This window comes from Lissotriton helveticus, chromosome 1_1, assembly GCF_964261635.1.
Source record: "Lissotriton helveticus chromosome 1_1, aLisHel1.1, whole genome shotgun sequence".
In the NCBI taxonomy this organism is placed as follows: Eukaryota; Metazoa; Chordata; class Amphibia; order Caudata; family Salamandridae; genus Lissotriton; species Lissotriton helveticus.
The window spans coordinates 1723296613-1723313130 of record NC_136057.1 but is presented as its reverse complement, the minus strand read 5'-3'; the positions used below and the strand labels follow the sequence as shown (position 1 = coordinate 1723313130).

General features: G+C 45.8%; 1 protein-coding gene and 1 long non-coding RNA gene across 2 annotated transcripts in view; one reads left to right on the top strand and one right to left on the bottom strand.

Annotated features, from left to right (window-relative positions):
* The window catches only part of LOC144833258 (uncharacterized), a 310988-nt gene that overhangs the window by 132537 nt on the left and 161933 nt on the right, over positions 1-16518 (bottom strand). The window lies entirely within an intron of this gene.
* LOC144833210 (keratin, type II cytoskeletal cochleal-like) overlaps positions 1-16518 on the top strand; it is a 157905-nt gene that overhangs the window by 31127 nt on the left and 110260 nt on the right. Inside the window, exon 3 of the mRNA XM_078689150.1 lies at positions 988-1048. Coding sequence (XP_078545276.1) covers positions 988-1048 — 61 coding nt within the window. The remainder of the gene's footprint in view (positions 1-987; positions 1049-16518) is intronic.

The following is a 16518-nucleotide window of genomic DNA, read 5'->3' as shown; positions in this document are numbered from 1 at the left end:
ATCAGCACTAGAATAAACAAACCATTGTTTCAGGAGAAAGAAGGGAAGGATAAAGAATGTGGCATAATTGACAGCATTTTTTGCTTAAGCTTGATGGGGACCAATTTGCTTCTGTTTGTTGCATGGCAAATTGAAAAGAAGGTTGAAATACCCACAAAAAAAGGAAAATTGACAGTGTGGCTCCTGAATGAGGATACTGGCTCGGGATTACATCTAATGGCTACTCCAGATAACAAGTACTCCAATAAATTATGTGTCCACTCTTGTCAAACGTATGTCTCAATGTTGACAAATGAATAAAGACAGAATAACAGCTACATGTGTATGATGGCACACAATCTGCATCTTTCAATCTTCATTACCAGAATCGGCATGCTCAGCCTAATTTCCAGGCATATGCTTGAGAAGGACAGATTAGAAATGAAGCAGGGTGGGAATAAGGGGCACCAGAGAAGGTAAGGGCAGATGGCCCGTAAACTTGGGGAAAGGTCCACCCTATTCATCACATCTTCAGTCCGCTGCCCAGATTACCTAACCAACCGGCTGCTAAAGGGCACATGGAGACCAACATCTATGTTAATGACAAATAAATGACAAATAAATCAATAGGCAGCCAACAGACATTAGCTAGGAGCCCATCAAACGTCCCCTCGTATAGAAGATACACTTCAGTTTCCATCCTTGGTGCAGGTTTTGGGGAACCTGTTGATTTTCATAACTTGTCAGGGACATTGGGTTACCAAGGGCCAATTGTAAGGTGTGCCACTACACTAACCACAAAAAAGTCTTCCAGATTGGCTATTCACTTCACTGGGACATCATTGCCTTGGCTTTTTGTAGCAGCCTCATTGAACATCAGATGCTTGCACGTTAACACAATGTTCCTGCATATTCCAGCAAGTTAGCACCAACTCTATTTTCACAACTGTGCCACTAGGTATGGGCGAACAGGAATAATTAAAGTAGATATCGAATTTTTCCCAACAGGTATGAAGAGGAAATCACGAAGCGCACCGCCGCTGAGAATGAGTTTGTAATGCTAAAGAAGGTGAGTGCACTTTAAAAAACACTTCACAGATGAGAGGTACTTTACACTGACTGTGATAGTGATGGTAAAGATAGTTTTGCTACCTCTGATTGCAAATAAAAAATAAATTCTCTTGTCAGATGTTATCTTGCATAGATTTCTTGATGTCCATGCACATATTAACGTCCAAAATGACAAAAGGTTAATCACACAAGATGGAGCTCCATGGTCGTATTCATTTCAATGCATTTGGTTATCTGTTATAGCCACCAGCTCTCAACTTTGCACAGTACATAAAAGAAATAATTATATACATTTTATATTTACGCATTACTTCCCATTTTATTCAGTTTCAACGTTAATAAGCAAACATGAGTTTGCACAATATGCACTTTCCTAGTTGTAAATTTTAGTCTATAGCCAGTGACGTATTTCTGTTCTCATTAAGAAGCATTAGCTATTACTAAGGGGACACTTATACCTTACTGCAAAGATAAGGGGCCCCCTGGTACTAATGTGAAGTTCACCTAGACAGGGAAATACATACTGTAATTAATCTAGGGCAACTTCAATTCAATAGAAAATTTAAAACATGTCAAATAATAGTAGTGACACTAAAGTTTGGAAAAATACAAAACAATTTATTTACTATATATGATTTTGTTGTACATTTAAAAACATTATAGATATGAATTTACAGAGACAATAGTTTGTGCAACATACTCATTGCATACATCCACCACACATACATACCACAATCTAATGTTTGTTTCAATACAATTTTTGGGTGGTTTGCAAGTTGTCTCAAGACAACTTGGAAACCACTCGAAAATTAAGCGATCAATCAGATTTTCTGTTATACTCTATATGGCTTGTCTTTGAAAATTACTACACAAATCAATGAATTGTATTAATATCAAATATATTGAGTATTGAAACAAACATTAGATTGTGGTATGTATGTGCAATTTATGTCCTTTTTTCCAACATTATGGGGATTCTAAAGATACACAGGGATTTTAGGTTTCACTCAAGGAAACCTACAAAGTAGCCTAAATATAGCTAAGGGCCTCATTACGATGTCGGTCGGAATGCTTTCTAACCGACTAGAGTTCAGAGAGTCCGACCGACCGATTACGATGTTTCCGAACACCGTTTGTAAAGTCTCTTACTGATGTCAATGGGAGCCTGTGTTCCGACCGACATCACAGGCTCCCATTAAGAAATGGGTTGGTTGCAGAAAACCTTGCACCCTGCCTGCCACACTCTGCATAGTTGTATAGAGAGGTAAAGAGGTGTCCCATGGGTACCTCTACTGGCCACAGTGGAGGCCTCCGGGTGAAGAGGGGCCTGCTACGGGCCTTCAAAGTAAGTTTCCGACAGCCTTTTCGTGTCAGACAGGCCAAATCGGAAAGGCTGTCTGAATCTGACATTGTAATACGTCGGACGGAAACACGGTCCATTGAACTGTACGATTCGGCTCTGACAGACTCGGAGTCTCCGAATGCCAGTTGGAACCGGGTCGGAAAGACCAAACAGTTACTTTTCCATCGTAATTAGTCGGTTGGAAATGTTTCCAAGTTGGTCGGAAACATAGGTTTTGACACCGGTTAGGAAAATCCGAATGCCGTTCGCAGTCTTTCCGACCAAGATCGTAATGAGGCCCTTAATGTTTTTTTGCTTTTTTTATTAAAGTTTTTATTGATGATAAAAGAAGAAAAACATAGAACAATTATAAAGCAATAGTTGGGTCCATAGTACACATTTAAACACTTCAGTGCAAATGGAGTTCGAAAAACACGGTACACGCCCTCCCGTTTAATCATAGTGATAATTTCCAATATGTCCACCAAGTAACCAACCCATAAGAGATCAGATTTGCAAAGCAGATACGTACACCAAGTGGTACTTATTAAATGAGCAATCATCTTATTCAGTTTTCGGGTAAGAGCACAGTATCGATATCAGAAATGCCCAACAGTGTATGTTGTTCATGTTGTGATTCAACTGTAGGAAATAAGCGGATATTGGCTCTGTATTCATTTCACTTGCCCCATTTGTGGTCCCATTTATTGGGGCAACCCCTGTGTTTTTATACATCCTTCTCGGCGAAGCAGCGTCCTTACGCAACTGAGATACCCTTGGGCATGTGCACGGCATTACCACATGGTGGCGATTGGTCTGGCCTAGAGAAATGGGAGGAGTTGGGCCTACAGATGGTGGGTGACCTATATGCCGACGGCGCACCACTGCCCTAGAGCGCGTTGCAGCAGACCTTCGGCCTTCTGCGTGGTCACTTCTTGATGCACGCGGCCTTGATTGCAGCCCTACAAAAACATTGGGGTGCTGGCCTTTCTGAACCACCCATAAGTGGAGCGTGCCAATACGTGGTGATGGCAGCTGGCACGTATAAGTCGAATACCTGTCTCTATAAACGAATGTTAGGGGAAGGACTTCACCCGTTACAGAAATTGCAGGAGGAATGGGCGATGGACTTAGACAAAGCTATCCCGGATGCGGCCTGGTCGCAGATACTTGTAAGGGCATGGAAGAGTACCAGGAACCCCAGGTTCCAATTAATTCAATTCTTTGTGTTTCATAGGGCATATCTCACGCCAGCTAAAATTAATCAGTATTTTCGAATCGATACTGCGATCTGCCCCAGATGCCGTTTTCGGGGTGCGGACCAGAACCATATGTTGTGGGACTGCCCTCAGTTGGGAACATACTGGGAGGAGGTAACCAGGTTGCTCTGTAGGGTGACTGCGCAGCAGGTTGACTTGGATAAAGGGGCGTGCCTATTACACTGGTTCCCGCACGCTAGTAAAAACAAAATAACTAGCAAGTTTATGGACTTGGGTCTCAACCTGGCTAAAAGAGAAATTACGTCACTCTGGAAAGAAGCAGCTGGCCCTAGCTATGCTAAATGGAAGGCAGCGCTACTTATGTGGGAGGGCAACAAGAGTTTGGTTAGAATGCAACAAGCCCATAGATCCCATAGTGATAAGGCGCTGGAGGCAGCGCGGGCGTGGGAGGCCCTGGTGGCGGAGCTCCGGATGCTGGATGTAGATAATGACTCGGAATCCAGATCATCAATGGGGGAGGAACAAGCACAGGCGGCTTCTTCTGGACTTGGGGAGATTAGCGCAGTGGGAGGTCCTTGAAACATGGGAGGTTATGATGACTCTTAGTAGAGTGGATGCGATGACCTGTGAATATATCACACACGAGGGTAGTACCTTCATAACACTTCTTAGATAAATAACAGCGCCAGCGGCAGGGGTGGGGGACCGGGAGTTAATAGATATTGAGGGGGGGGCCACACATATGGCATTGATTGAGGACTTCGAGCCCTGAGCTCAGACGTGACATTATGTTGATTGAAAGGGCTTGACAGTACAGCGTCAGATTTGGAACAGGGATTATATGCTTATAAATTGCTGAATATTTGTCGAGTCTGATATCAACGCGAAATGTGGGGTTCTTTGTATTTGTGATGGTCCCTTCTCATGTCTTGTTTGTGTTTTGAAATAATAAAAAGATTTTTTTTAAATCCTTCTCGGCGATCACTGTTCTGTCCATGTCAACCGCCCAGTCGCGTAAGGTCGGGCCACCCCCACCCCCCATTTCTGCGGAATGTTACATTTTGCAATGGCTCACCTCAGTGAAGCCTACTTTTTCTCTGTTTGTGTTAAATCAGTGGCATCCCATATATTTAGGAGACATAGTTGGGGGGAAGCCTTCAGAGTCTTACCACCCGCTCTCTCCATCTGCTTTGTAACCCTACTCCAGTATTGTTGCACTATTGAGCAGTTCCATAAGATGTGCCGGAGGCACAGGGGGTCAGTCGTCCTACCCATTTTGACCAAGATCCCTGCGTCCAAGTATGCACGATGGAGGGACTTCAATTGGACCAGGTGCAATCTCATTGGGATAGCCACTTCTCTGGTAGAAGCCAAAACATAGCACCCATCCTCCTATCAGGTCTGCCTCCCAGTGTTGCCGCAGGCGCAGCACGAGGTCCGGGCAAATATTTAACAGCTTCTTATATGTAAGGGATATGGCTTTTTTAGGCATAGGGTCAAATATCAATCTGTCCTCCAGTGGAGAGGCCTCAGGTAGAGAGGCATCCTTAGGTAAGGCGGCTGTGACTGCGTGACTAATTTGTAAATATCTGAAAGTCTCGATTTGCACTAGTTGGTATTTTGCCTGCAGCTCTGCAAAGGTGGCCAATTTCCCCCCACCCAAATGTCCCCCACTGTTGAGATGTTATCATGTCTCACCAGTCAAACCCAGGGCATTTGCTGAGCTGACCCAGCAGGTCTGGTTCCCAGAGTGGTGTGGTTTTTGTAACTTTGTTCTGCCAGCCCCATCTCCTATTCACTCCATGCCATTCCAGTGAGGTTAAGCTTACGGGGGTTTGTGTAGAGTGCCCTATTATATCCCCCATACCAGGAGCCATCGATCCATATAGAAATGTGGGTCATTGTATTCCCCGTGTACCCATTTGTTGATTGCAATCAGTTGGGACGCTTGATAATAAAGCCCCATGTCGGGTAGTGCAATACCCCCAGCATACCACCCCATCGTCAGTTTTTTCATGGCTATACGCGGAGCCCTACCGTCCCACAACAGCCCTTGCACCATGCTTTCAATACTGGAAAAAGAAATGTCAGGAATCGCAGTAGGGGCGTTTTGCAATGCATAAAGGAAGCATGGCTGTGCTAACATCTTGAAAAGTGCCACCCATCCCAGTAGAGTAAGGGGGAGGGACTGCCAAAGTTTAGCGTTGGATCGAAGTCGGGTCAGGGGTACTAGCAAGTTTGATTCATAGAATAAGGTCGGATCTGGTGTAATATATATGCCGAGGTACTTGAAGCCCTGTGATGCCACTGGTATGTCATAGCCCCGAGGGTTGTGTGGCAGTGTACCCCACAGCACATAGAGTTAGGACTTTGTCCAGTTGATAGCATACACCGAGTGGGCGCCAAAGATATGAAATATATGGAGGACTCGGCGGAGGGACAGTGAGGGTGAGGCCAAATATAGGAGTATGTCGTCTGCATATAACGAGATACGGTCTTCGTGGTCCTCTGTCAACTTCAGACCCCTGATCTCCGAGTCTCCCTTGACCCAAACAGCCAATGGCTCTAGTACTAGGGCAAAGGGTAGGGGCGCCAGAAGGCACCCCTGTCTTGTGCCCCTCCCCAATAGGAATTGCCTAGAGACGTGATTATTAACTTTCACATGCGTGGTTGGTGGAGCATAGAGCAGTTGGATACACTCTATAAAGTTAGGTTCAAATCCCATCTTTGTCAGCACTGCGAAAAAAAAAGTCCCACTCGATGGTATCAAACGCCATAGATGCGTCCAACGAGAGCAGAGCTGCGTCCTCCCTGATCTTGTCAATTTTGCCCAGGAATTTGATTGGGAGCCCATTGGGTCCCATGGCATTACCTGAACGAACATCTTGAATTGCTTTCTGAATTTCAGCCTCCATAATATCACCCTCTAGGGAGTCTCTGTCTTGCGTGGACAGACAGGAGACTTTAATAGTCGAAAGAAGTTCTCCAGTCATGGATGACTGGGACATCTCGGAGGGCATATATACCAATGAGAAGTAGGAAGCAAACGTTTTGGCGATGTGCTGGGGATCGGTGATTACGTCTCCATCTGGCCCACGCACTGAACCCACCTGGACAGTTGTTCTTTTTTCTCCAACCAAGCCAGAAGTTTACCTGTCCATTCACCATGCTCATGAATCTTATGACAGGTGGTGTTATACCTTGCTTTGCCGCTTCCGTCAGAAGCTATTGATAGTCAAGACGCACCATCGCTAGCAAGTGCTGCGCCTCTGGATCAGGGGTAAGTGCCAGGGCTTTTTTTCCTGGTCAGGATATCCTCCTCAAGTTCCGTTATACATTTGGTGAGTTCCCTTGTATGTCCAACCATCAGCTATAAGGCTCTGCCTTTCATAACGGCACCAAACGCCCCCCAAAACACATGGGCTAAGGTGACCGACTCCACATTTTCCTTAAAATAACAGTCAGCTTCTTTGAGTAGCGTTTCCTTGATGTGGGGTACCTTGAGCACCCAGGGATTTATAGTGAGGGCGGAGGAGTGATTAGAGACTCCATGCGCAAAGCATCTGGACTCAGTGAACACATGTATATCCTGAGCGTCAGTGAACATGTGGTCAATGCGCGATCGACTATTGTGAGCCCCAGAGTGAAATGTAAATTGCGCGGTGGTAGGGTTAAGCCATCTCCAGATATCCACCAGGCCCATAGCGGATAGAAACTTTGCATACTGAGATCCCCCCGGGGGGTCCCTACGAGGCGGAAGGCGATCCTTGGCGCCATCTACTGCCAGATTAAAGTCCCCCCCAGCACCAATAACCCCAAGGGCAAGTCAAGCAGGAGCACTCCGAGGTCTTGCAGTGTGGGACGCTGCAGCCCAGGGGGGATATACACTGATACGACATTGAGAATCCCTCCCAGGTGTCAGAGAGCGCTACATACCTACGCTGTTCATCCGACCAAGCCCTCTGTATCATATACCGACATCCTCAGCATAGGAGCACGCCGGCCCCACGAGAACCCACAGTGAACCCTGAGAGAGTGACCAAACGATATCCCCATCTATTCAATGCCCAGCACGAGTTGCCAATTAAATGCGTATCCTGGAGAAGGACAATTGTCTGGCGCTTGCCGCTTCAGGTACTGGAGAACTATGCCTGCTTGATTTTATCTCCCAAGCCATTAACGTTCCATGTAAGGAGGTTAACAGCTAAAAGAGGTCCCATGTGTGTATAGGTAGATGAGCAATGTAGAGCCGTGAAACAAAGGGCATAACTATGGCTGATTAGAGAGGGTAGGGATGTAGATGGGCATGTGATGCGTCAGCAAATCAGACCGTTTATTCATAGAATCTGCAAGTGGACTAATGGACAAATCCCTACCTACTTCCTGTGCTCCCTAAGGTGATGCGATAGAAACCTGAATGTGGATATACAGTGCCATAGAGAAGGAGAAGTGCTCCACAAAACGACTTGACATATCAATGAGAGACAAAACAAACATTATAAAAAAGTGGTAGGAACATGACTGTGGACATATGATACAGTAGGGAAGGAAAATTGCTGCAGAAAATAACAGGATCCAACAATAAAAAGAGAAACTAACAGAACCATCATGAAAAAACAAAATTCAAAGCAGCTGAAACAAACCCCCTAGTCCCCCAAAGCCCACCCCCCACCCTGCCTCCCTGCACAATGGGTTAAAAAACCACCTGCCACCCAAAACTTACAGAGTGCCTGTCGCCCCCCCCCCCCCTCAACAGTATTGGGAACGTGGTCCAATCCCACTCCCTGAAACAACAACTCATGAGAGTAATTGCATTCCCAGCATGGGACCCCACAGTGTGTGAATGGGACATGGTGAACTTTAGTCAAAAAGCAATACAAAACACAACGCTGTCAGCACCACTGGAACAAACAGCAGCGTAAGCTGGACATTTAGAATCTGCATTGTGTTAGAGGTCAATTGAAGGGCGGTTGACGCCAGTACAATCTGCGCCTATCAGGTCTTTGTTCAAGAAGTCAATTTGACCAAGGAACAGTTTATTACACTTTCAAACCACTGATCTCGTCAGTGGGACCAATAAAAGGTTGTTCACCAGAAAACAAGATTAACTGCATCACCCCCATTGGAGGTCGGCATAAAGGCAAAATTGAACTATATAAAACCTTGTAGAGCACTGGAGATATTGTATGCAGTGTATTGCCAACAAGGCGCAGTGTGTCCGTCGAGACTCAACTTTGCGAGTCCCCTTGACCAAAGACCAGCCACGCCAATACCAAACCTCCAAACCTTACCCTGTTGTGCTCTGCGTTGCTGAGTTGCTACCCGGCGGGGACCCAGTCCGTGGGCTCGACCTGTTGCCACTGCATCTGTCACCAGCTGGCTTAAGATGTAGTTTGTCAACTGTTCTCCAACCCTCAAGCCAGTCCCAACCGTCCTCAGGCCTAGCAAAGAACCACACCTTTCCCTCCAATTCCACCCGCAGGGGAGAACATGGTGTATTTAATGCTTTGGTCTTGCAAAGCACGCTATACGTCCAGAAAGCTGCAATGTTGTTTCTGGACCCGTAGAGTAAAGTCTGAAAAAATAGTGACCCTGCTAATGTATATGGACAGCGTTGGGGAAGTTCGTGCAGTTTGCAGGATAACATCTCTGTCGCGAAAGTTGAAGACTCTCGCCAAAACGGTTGAGGCCGCGTGCCAGGCCTGGCTCTTCCCCCCGGCACTCAGTGTGCGCGTTCAATGGAGAAATGTTGGGATAGACCCTTTGGCTGCAGACGTTTGAGGATTAGGTCCTCGACAAAGATCCACTGCAGGCCCTTTGGCAGGTTCTATCACTCCCAAAATACGGATGTTATTGCACCGCATGCGGCCTTCATAGTCATCGAGTTGCAGTGCTGTGGCTTCATGGGTAGTCTGGAGGTCGGCCACCTGGCGCTTGAGAAGGTCAGTGTCTGTTGACAGGTCCTTGGTCGTACTTTCTACTTCATGTACTTGTTCAGCCATTTTCTTCATGTCCTCCCTAAACAACGAGACCTCCAAGGCATGGGTGTCTATACAGCTTTCCAGGGAGGTACGCACCGACGTTATCGCGGCAAGTATGTCCTGCAACGTGGGGTCTGGTTGCTTTCCACTAGATTCGGGCCCAGGTTGCTTCTCTTCCTGGCCCTTATGCCACGTGTAGTTTTTGATTTTGGCCTGGAGCGCTCTACGTCCGCTGCGGCCGCTTGCCATAGTGGCGCAGTAAGATGTGGTGTGTTGAAGATGGGGGCCGGGGCTATACCGGCTACTCGCCGCCACCTGCTTGTGAGACCAGCCTGCTACGGCCTGTCAGTTTTCACCAGTCAGTCCCAGACCCAAGGGTGTCACAGTTCCAAGGGAAACCCACACCGGCAAGGGAGGGAGGGGAAGAAAGTATGAATACCTCGCGAGGGGCCTTGCCAGTCAGTCAATCACTTGACGTTGCGTCCGCACTAAACTGCCCAACGAGTGGCAGCCCCAGTACAGGATTAATGAGGTTCCATTCTCCTCCGCTCGCAATGAGGCAGTGCGTCCATAGTCCAAACAGCCAGCTCCATGAGGTCAATCAAGGCCTGCCACGGTTGTTGCACCCGCAGTCTGCTGCACCCAGTGGTCCACCACAGCTGCGGTGCACAGCGCCTCACCAGCAGGGCCCAAGAGGGCCGGAGGAGCAGGGTCCGTCACCTCAGAGTGGTTTGTCTGGCTCTTCTGACATGCCCAGATGCAGAGACGGGTCTAAGCTGGCACGCAGGGCAGGAGGGGGCACCACGCGTGTTCGCAGCTCGCACAGGAGACACAAGCCTGCGTCTCTGGATATGGTGGCCTGTAAGGGTCTCCAGCGGCCCGTGGAGCACATTGATGATGAGGCTGGATTTCGCAGGGCAGGTGGGGGGCAACGCGCTCACCAGGGAAATAGCTGGCAGCAACGAACACTATCCAGCCCCTCAGGCATCCATTCGAGCCTTGGATCTTTGCTGCTGCCGCGGATTCAATTAGGCGCGCACAGCCAAAGAGGAACTTGGTGCGCCCAACCTCTCCGGGACCCGCAGCACAGCTCCACTCCCCTACCGTCACCCAGGCACAACCGATTTTCGATTCAGTAAAGGAGAACGGCACCAGGGTCAAACGAGCTCCCAGGAGGCAATTGTGGCCGGGGCAAGTCGTAGTTTGTCGGATTTATCAGGAGTGGCACGACGGAGCGAAGCTACCGTGTGGCCATTTCCCTGTGCAGTAGGCCACGCCCAATGTTTTATTTTAAGGGAAAAAGTGCTGTGCAAGAATAGTCTTTTTTTTTCTTCTAAAAGTGGCAGCAACAAAAGGTTTGCTGTGCTAGGATCACCATCTTCCCATGTTTATGGGACAAATAGAGTGGTATCAAAAAACATTGTTTTCCACCACTTTTCGAAGAGGTAGTCTATTTTTCCTAATTTTTATGGTATTAACCTACTTAATATCAGGGCCAAACCCATCTGCAATCCCAGAAAGCTAAACATTTCTGGAAAGTAAGTAAAATTCAGAATTTAGAAAGAGGTTTGGATCTAGCATGGCTTCTTAAAGAAAGAAATGGAAAAAATAATGAAAATTAGTTGGAAAAACAGCAATTTGTGACAACGATTAATAATCTGTAATTTGTTGTCACGTTGACCAATTTACAAAAGCAATACTCTATTACATCTGATACACCCTTCTGGTCGGGGAGAAGTATACTTTTTATAGGATCTCCAAAAACATGGAATATCCAGAGCCAACAACGGAGCGTCTTCTTTTAATGATTTTTTTATAGTGCACCAACTGTACAGGAATTTATATGGTAAAATATAAGGAATTAAAAATGGGTATGAAGGAAATCTATGTATTCCTGAAATGTGCACAAGATACTGAGTTTAGGAACAGCAGTTATTTGACCACCTCTGAACTTGTAATTGCCGTTACTAATGAGATTCCGGGGGCATTGTGTGAAAAATCTTCATTCAAGCACTCTAGCTCACATTTGAAATCCACAAATGCAAAGAAATCCAATTGGTAATAACAAATGTTACTATTCTGTATTTTCACGCATCTTCCGATAAAAGCGCTGCAAAAGGTAATGGCCAATATGCAACAAACCGAGACAATTTTGAAAACTGGAAACCCAGGGAATTCTGAGTGTTGTGACTTGTGTAAGCCTTACATGGTTTTATCCACTTGCAAATCTCTACCTGGCTAAAACACACACTTTCCTCACATTTCTGTGAGGTTAAGTTCAGTAATCTGTGGGAATCCACTAATTTTCCACCACTCAATGTTCACACACATCTCCCAATAAATATAGTGCTCCACTTGTGTGGGTGGGCTTTGTGTACATGACAGGAAAGGAACAAAAAACAAACATGAACTGTTCAAATTTTTTTTACTCAAAACTTCTCGCTCAGCCGATACCCATGGAAGGCTACCAAACTCAGGTATTTCTGAAAACAAAACGCCCTGTGAAGTCCGGGGTTGTACCATCAGGTTTCTTTTCAACCAGAAACCCTTGCAAACCTGCAACTTTGGCTAACAACACATATTTTCCTTCAAATATTTTAGAGGGAAAGTTCTGGAAAATGTGGTGATACAAGTTTCCTTCCAACCAGCATTCCCAAAGCCTCCCAATAAATAGTGTGCCCCACTTGGTGAGTTGATCTAGTGCCACAACAGCAAAGACCCCAAAACACAATGTGTACACATCAGTATTTCAGGTAAAAATAAAATGACCCGGTTTGGCAATCGGGTGTGTGGTATTGAGGTTCGGGCTCGGTGTCCACCCAGGGAAACCTAACAATCCCAGATATTTCTGAAAACAAGATATCTGGGGGACTCCGGTGTTGAATGCCATAGTTTTCTTACCTACAATGCTCTGCAAACCTCAATGGTTGCCTAAAATCACACATTTTCTTGCATGTCTGTGATGGAAATTGTCGGAACCTGCAGAGATCCACAAAATTCATAGCATCTAGCATTCCCTCACTTCTAACAATAAAAACGTTATCCCTCTAGTGTGGATTGGCTTCTTGGCTGTGACAGGAACAGATCAAACTAGGGACAAGGAGAGCCTTCAGTAGCAGGAACACTGATATGGTTGGAGTGGGGGGAACCACAGGCCCATGCTCAGGAGGGCAACTCCCCCCAAACAAAAATAGAGATGGGTTTCTTCACTGGTGTCTAGTGGACTTTCTGCCACCAGAATGGCAGATTGGTGGTAAACACAACCTATCTGCTTCCCAGGAGAGGCAAAAAACGTATTAATCCGGCGTGCATGGGTGGGCAGTAGGACCATGCCCTTGGGATATTGCTCCCCCAAAACACCAGTAAACGAATATTCCTTGGTGTCTAGAGGGCTTTCTGCCACCAGGGAAAGGGGCAGAAGACTTATTAGCCCAGTGGTGGAGGGGAGAGCTCAGGCCCATGCACAGGATGGCCACTGCCTACCAACGAATGCCCCTGGTGTTTTAATGGAGCTGATCCCTTCTTATGGATCACATGCCCAGCATGGTTTCCAAGCCGGGATCCACTAGGAATAGGCAGCACTGAAGTTCCCTTTTCAACGCTAACCCTACCATGTTGATCAGCGTTCTGCGTGCAGAGTTATGCCACTACAACCCTGATCACAAGTGAAATCAGAGCAGACCATCAGCATGGTCTGTTTCACAGGTTTTTATGTATCATTGGTGTGCTGTGTGCAATGATGTTAAGCAAAACAAATATAAATCAAACTCAGGAAGCTGCACTGACCCCTACCCCTGTCTCAGGTCTTAATCTTTTTAAAAGAAAATGCTTCCGTGGTTTTTTTTTTCGGAAGCATTTTCTTTTTATGTTCAAGGATGACCTATTGATGTTCTCTTTGGGATGATTGCAGCGCAGACCACGTTGACTGGCCATCTGACATTTCTGGTAACAAGTGACTTGTGGAAAAGAAATAACCATCAGCTACACAAACTAGATACAAATAACCTTTATGGGTTAAATGAGTGATGGGTTGTAAGTAGCTAAATATAACTAGAAAGATGAGATAAAAAAGAGCAAGGCCTTGATTAAGAGCTGGTGTGATGCCGATCCATGTGCAAACAGGATTTTGTTCAAAGATTCAAATCCTGAGTAGTGCGATGATGATCACACCGCATCTGTTTCCAAATGTCAGATTTCAACAGGTCAGACATCTCCAAAGAAACCAAGGGAACTCACCCAAGTGAGCATAGTGTGACTGCTGTGTCCTTGTATTGCACAACAGTGTCTTCTGTGTTCATGTGGTATTTCAAAATCTGGTTGGATGTGCCCAAGATGTCCTTTACTTGGTCTGTAAACAGCTTTTTCATACAGTCAAACAAGAAGAGCACCACATCCTTTGTCATTTCCAACAAAAGGAGGTGACATTTACGGTAGGAAGAGCTAAACTCTTTGAAGCAAAGGCTTCCTAGCCCACAGAATCAAGTTTCACGTTGGAGATGTTGTTGGAAAGACATTCAGGTTTTGCATCGAGGAAGATCTTCGGACAACCAGTCTTTCTGGCACAGGTGACAACAAAAAGTGGTGTTGACCAAGAGCAGGTCTATGGCTTCTGACTACCTTCCTATGGGCCACAACAGGAGTTCATCCATGACCAGAGTTCGTAATTACAAGTATTTATTCAGGTTGATACTTGAAAACTGAAAATCTCCTGATGAAGGGTAATGCCCGAAATGCAATGATAAAAAGAAATAAAAGAATTCTTGAAAAAAACTTCACAGCTTTTGAAAAAACTTTATTAAATCTACATTTGAGTGTGATTTGGAGACGCCCCTCATAACTTGGGGACAGCGCAACAAGTGAATTATCTATCCTCATACTCAGGAGGATTCACCAACCAGCACCAATTAAACAACCTAAAATCCAATCACCTAATTCACCAGTGAGTGCGTGAGTCTAAGTCTTGTACAAATTATCTAGACCACTCACACTTTGTAAGTCTAGGAAGAAGACTCTTATCAACATTATATTGTGGAAAGCGATGATTGGCCTCTGAATCATCATCTGCAATGGTGGGAGCTTGTGAATCAGAGCCAAATAATTCCTACATCAGAGCAAATCTTTAGGCCCTGGTAAGGTACTTAGCCAAGGGAACATCACTGAAGTTCACGTAACATGTTCTCTTACCACAAGGGTAACCTACTAAAACGTCAAAGGCTTTGAGGGTGGCTTTGAGGTTGATTCCATGAGTGGCATAGGATGGGCTCCAACTAAATAAGGGGTTGTGACCTAGCTGGCTTGGACTAATTTAAACAGCAGGACTGAAGCTAATGAATGTGTGGCAATGGAAAATACCGGGGTTAGTGCTGTAAGGCTTGCGAAGTCCACATGCATGTACTCCCCCCTGTTGTATAGTTCCCACTGCGCGTTTGTTGCACAACATAAACTTTGGGTGAGGTGCCTAGACTGATTCCGAGCACCCCTGCAGGATATGTTGACCTAGAGACCAGCTAGCTCACAGTGCCACCATAAGCCCCCTTAACCTGACCTGGGAGGGAATGGTTTCTGGCAACCACTGAACAATCACCCCTCAAGAATCGTGGAAACAAATCAGAACCTATCGCTCAGTCATTCCTGCTGACTTGTGCTCATAGAAATATACAGAGAATACACAGTGGGACATTTTCAATATATTTATCGAAGCAAAGTTATTCTTGTATAGAATACATGTGCTGCACTAATTAGTAGACAGAAGCAGATAAAATGTTGAGCGTCACTGCAGGGACCCAAACCCGGTTCCCCAGCTTTGAGGTTGGCCGCTCTAGCCCTATGGCTACATCCTCTTCCCAATATATGCAGGCATATAAACGAGACAGTAGTCAGGTGTACTCCTACAATGCAGAACCCTACTCCAAGTTTACCTAGATTAAGTAGGCGTGAATCCAAGAATCTCCCCAAGGGGGGATGCAACCCCATTGCCTGGTGGGAGAGAATGTAGAATCTCTTCTTGTTCACAAACTGGACACCCCCTCACGGGGATACCAGCCTGCTGTGTGGTGAAGTCTCAGCATGCATGGATCCTCTGTGTCAGCTGAAGGGCCTCCTCTGCTAATATTATGGGATGCTCTTTCTTTATAATTGAAAGCAGCCTTGCGATGTGCGTATAGATTAGTGATATTATGGACATGTAGATAGCCCTGTTGCCCTGAGAATGAAGATAGAAACAACATTTGTACATAGTGCGTAGAAGGGCCTTGTGCATGATATTCGAGGCATCTTGATAATGTTGTGCGCAGCTAGATGTGTAAACAAAGTCGTTTCATAGAAGGTAATCCAACATTGTCGTGTATGCAAATATGTGCAAAAGGACACGTCAGAAATGTTAATGTGAAAAATAGGACGATATAAGAAATTAGCAGCTTCGCTACATGGGCCTAGCCCTGGCACATAACACGCCTTGAGGAGTGGCCTTGAGCTATCCTTTGTAGCCTATGCAGCTCCAGCAAAACCAATCAGAAAACCATGATCTGCGATTGGTTGGCCGGTTAACAGGGGATCTCCACCCCATCACTATTGGGGTTATGATCTTATCCGATGACAAGAAAAGCCCAGCATTGGGGAATGGTGTTGAGACACTGAATGATTCTGAGTGAGACTGTTCCTTTGAGGAAGAAGAGGTCTCCTTGAAGGTACTTGTGCTTCTTGTGGAAAGATCTCTTTGGAAAATGCTCCCTGGAAGGAGATTTACCTTTTGGTGCAGGAGAACGCTTTGGTCTCTTTTACAGGGTTTTGATAAAAATAACTTGACTTTCTGCAACCTTCTTGTTCATGAAGGGAAAAGGGTTGCAGCAGCGATGTTGTGTTCTGAGCCTAAACAACACATGAAGACGTCACTCAGATCTGAAAGTGACTTCTTGTGGCATCACTT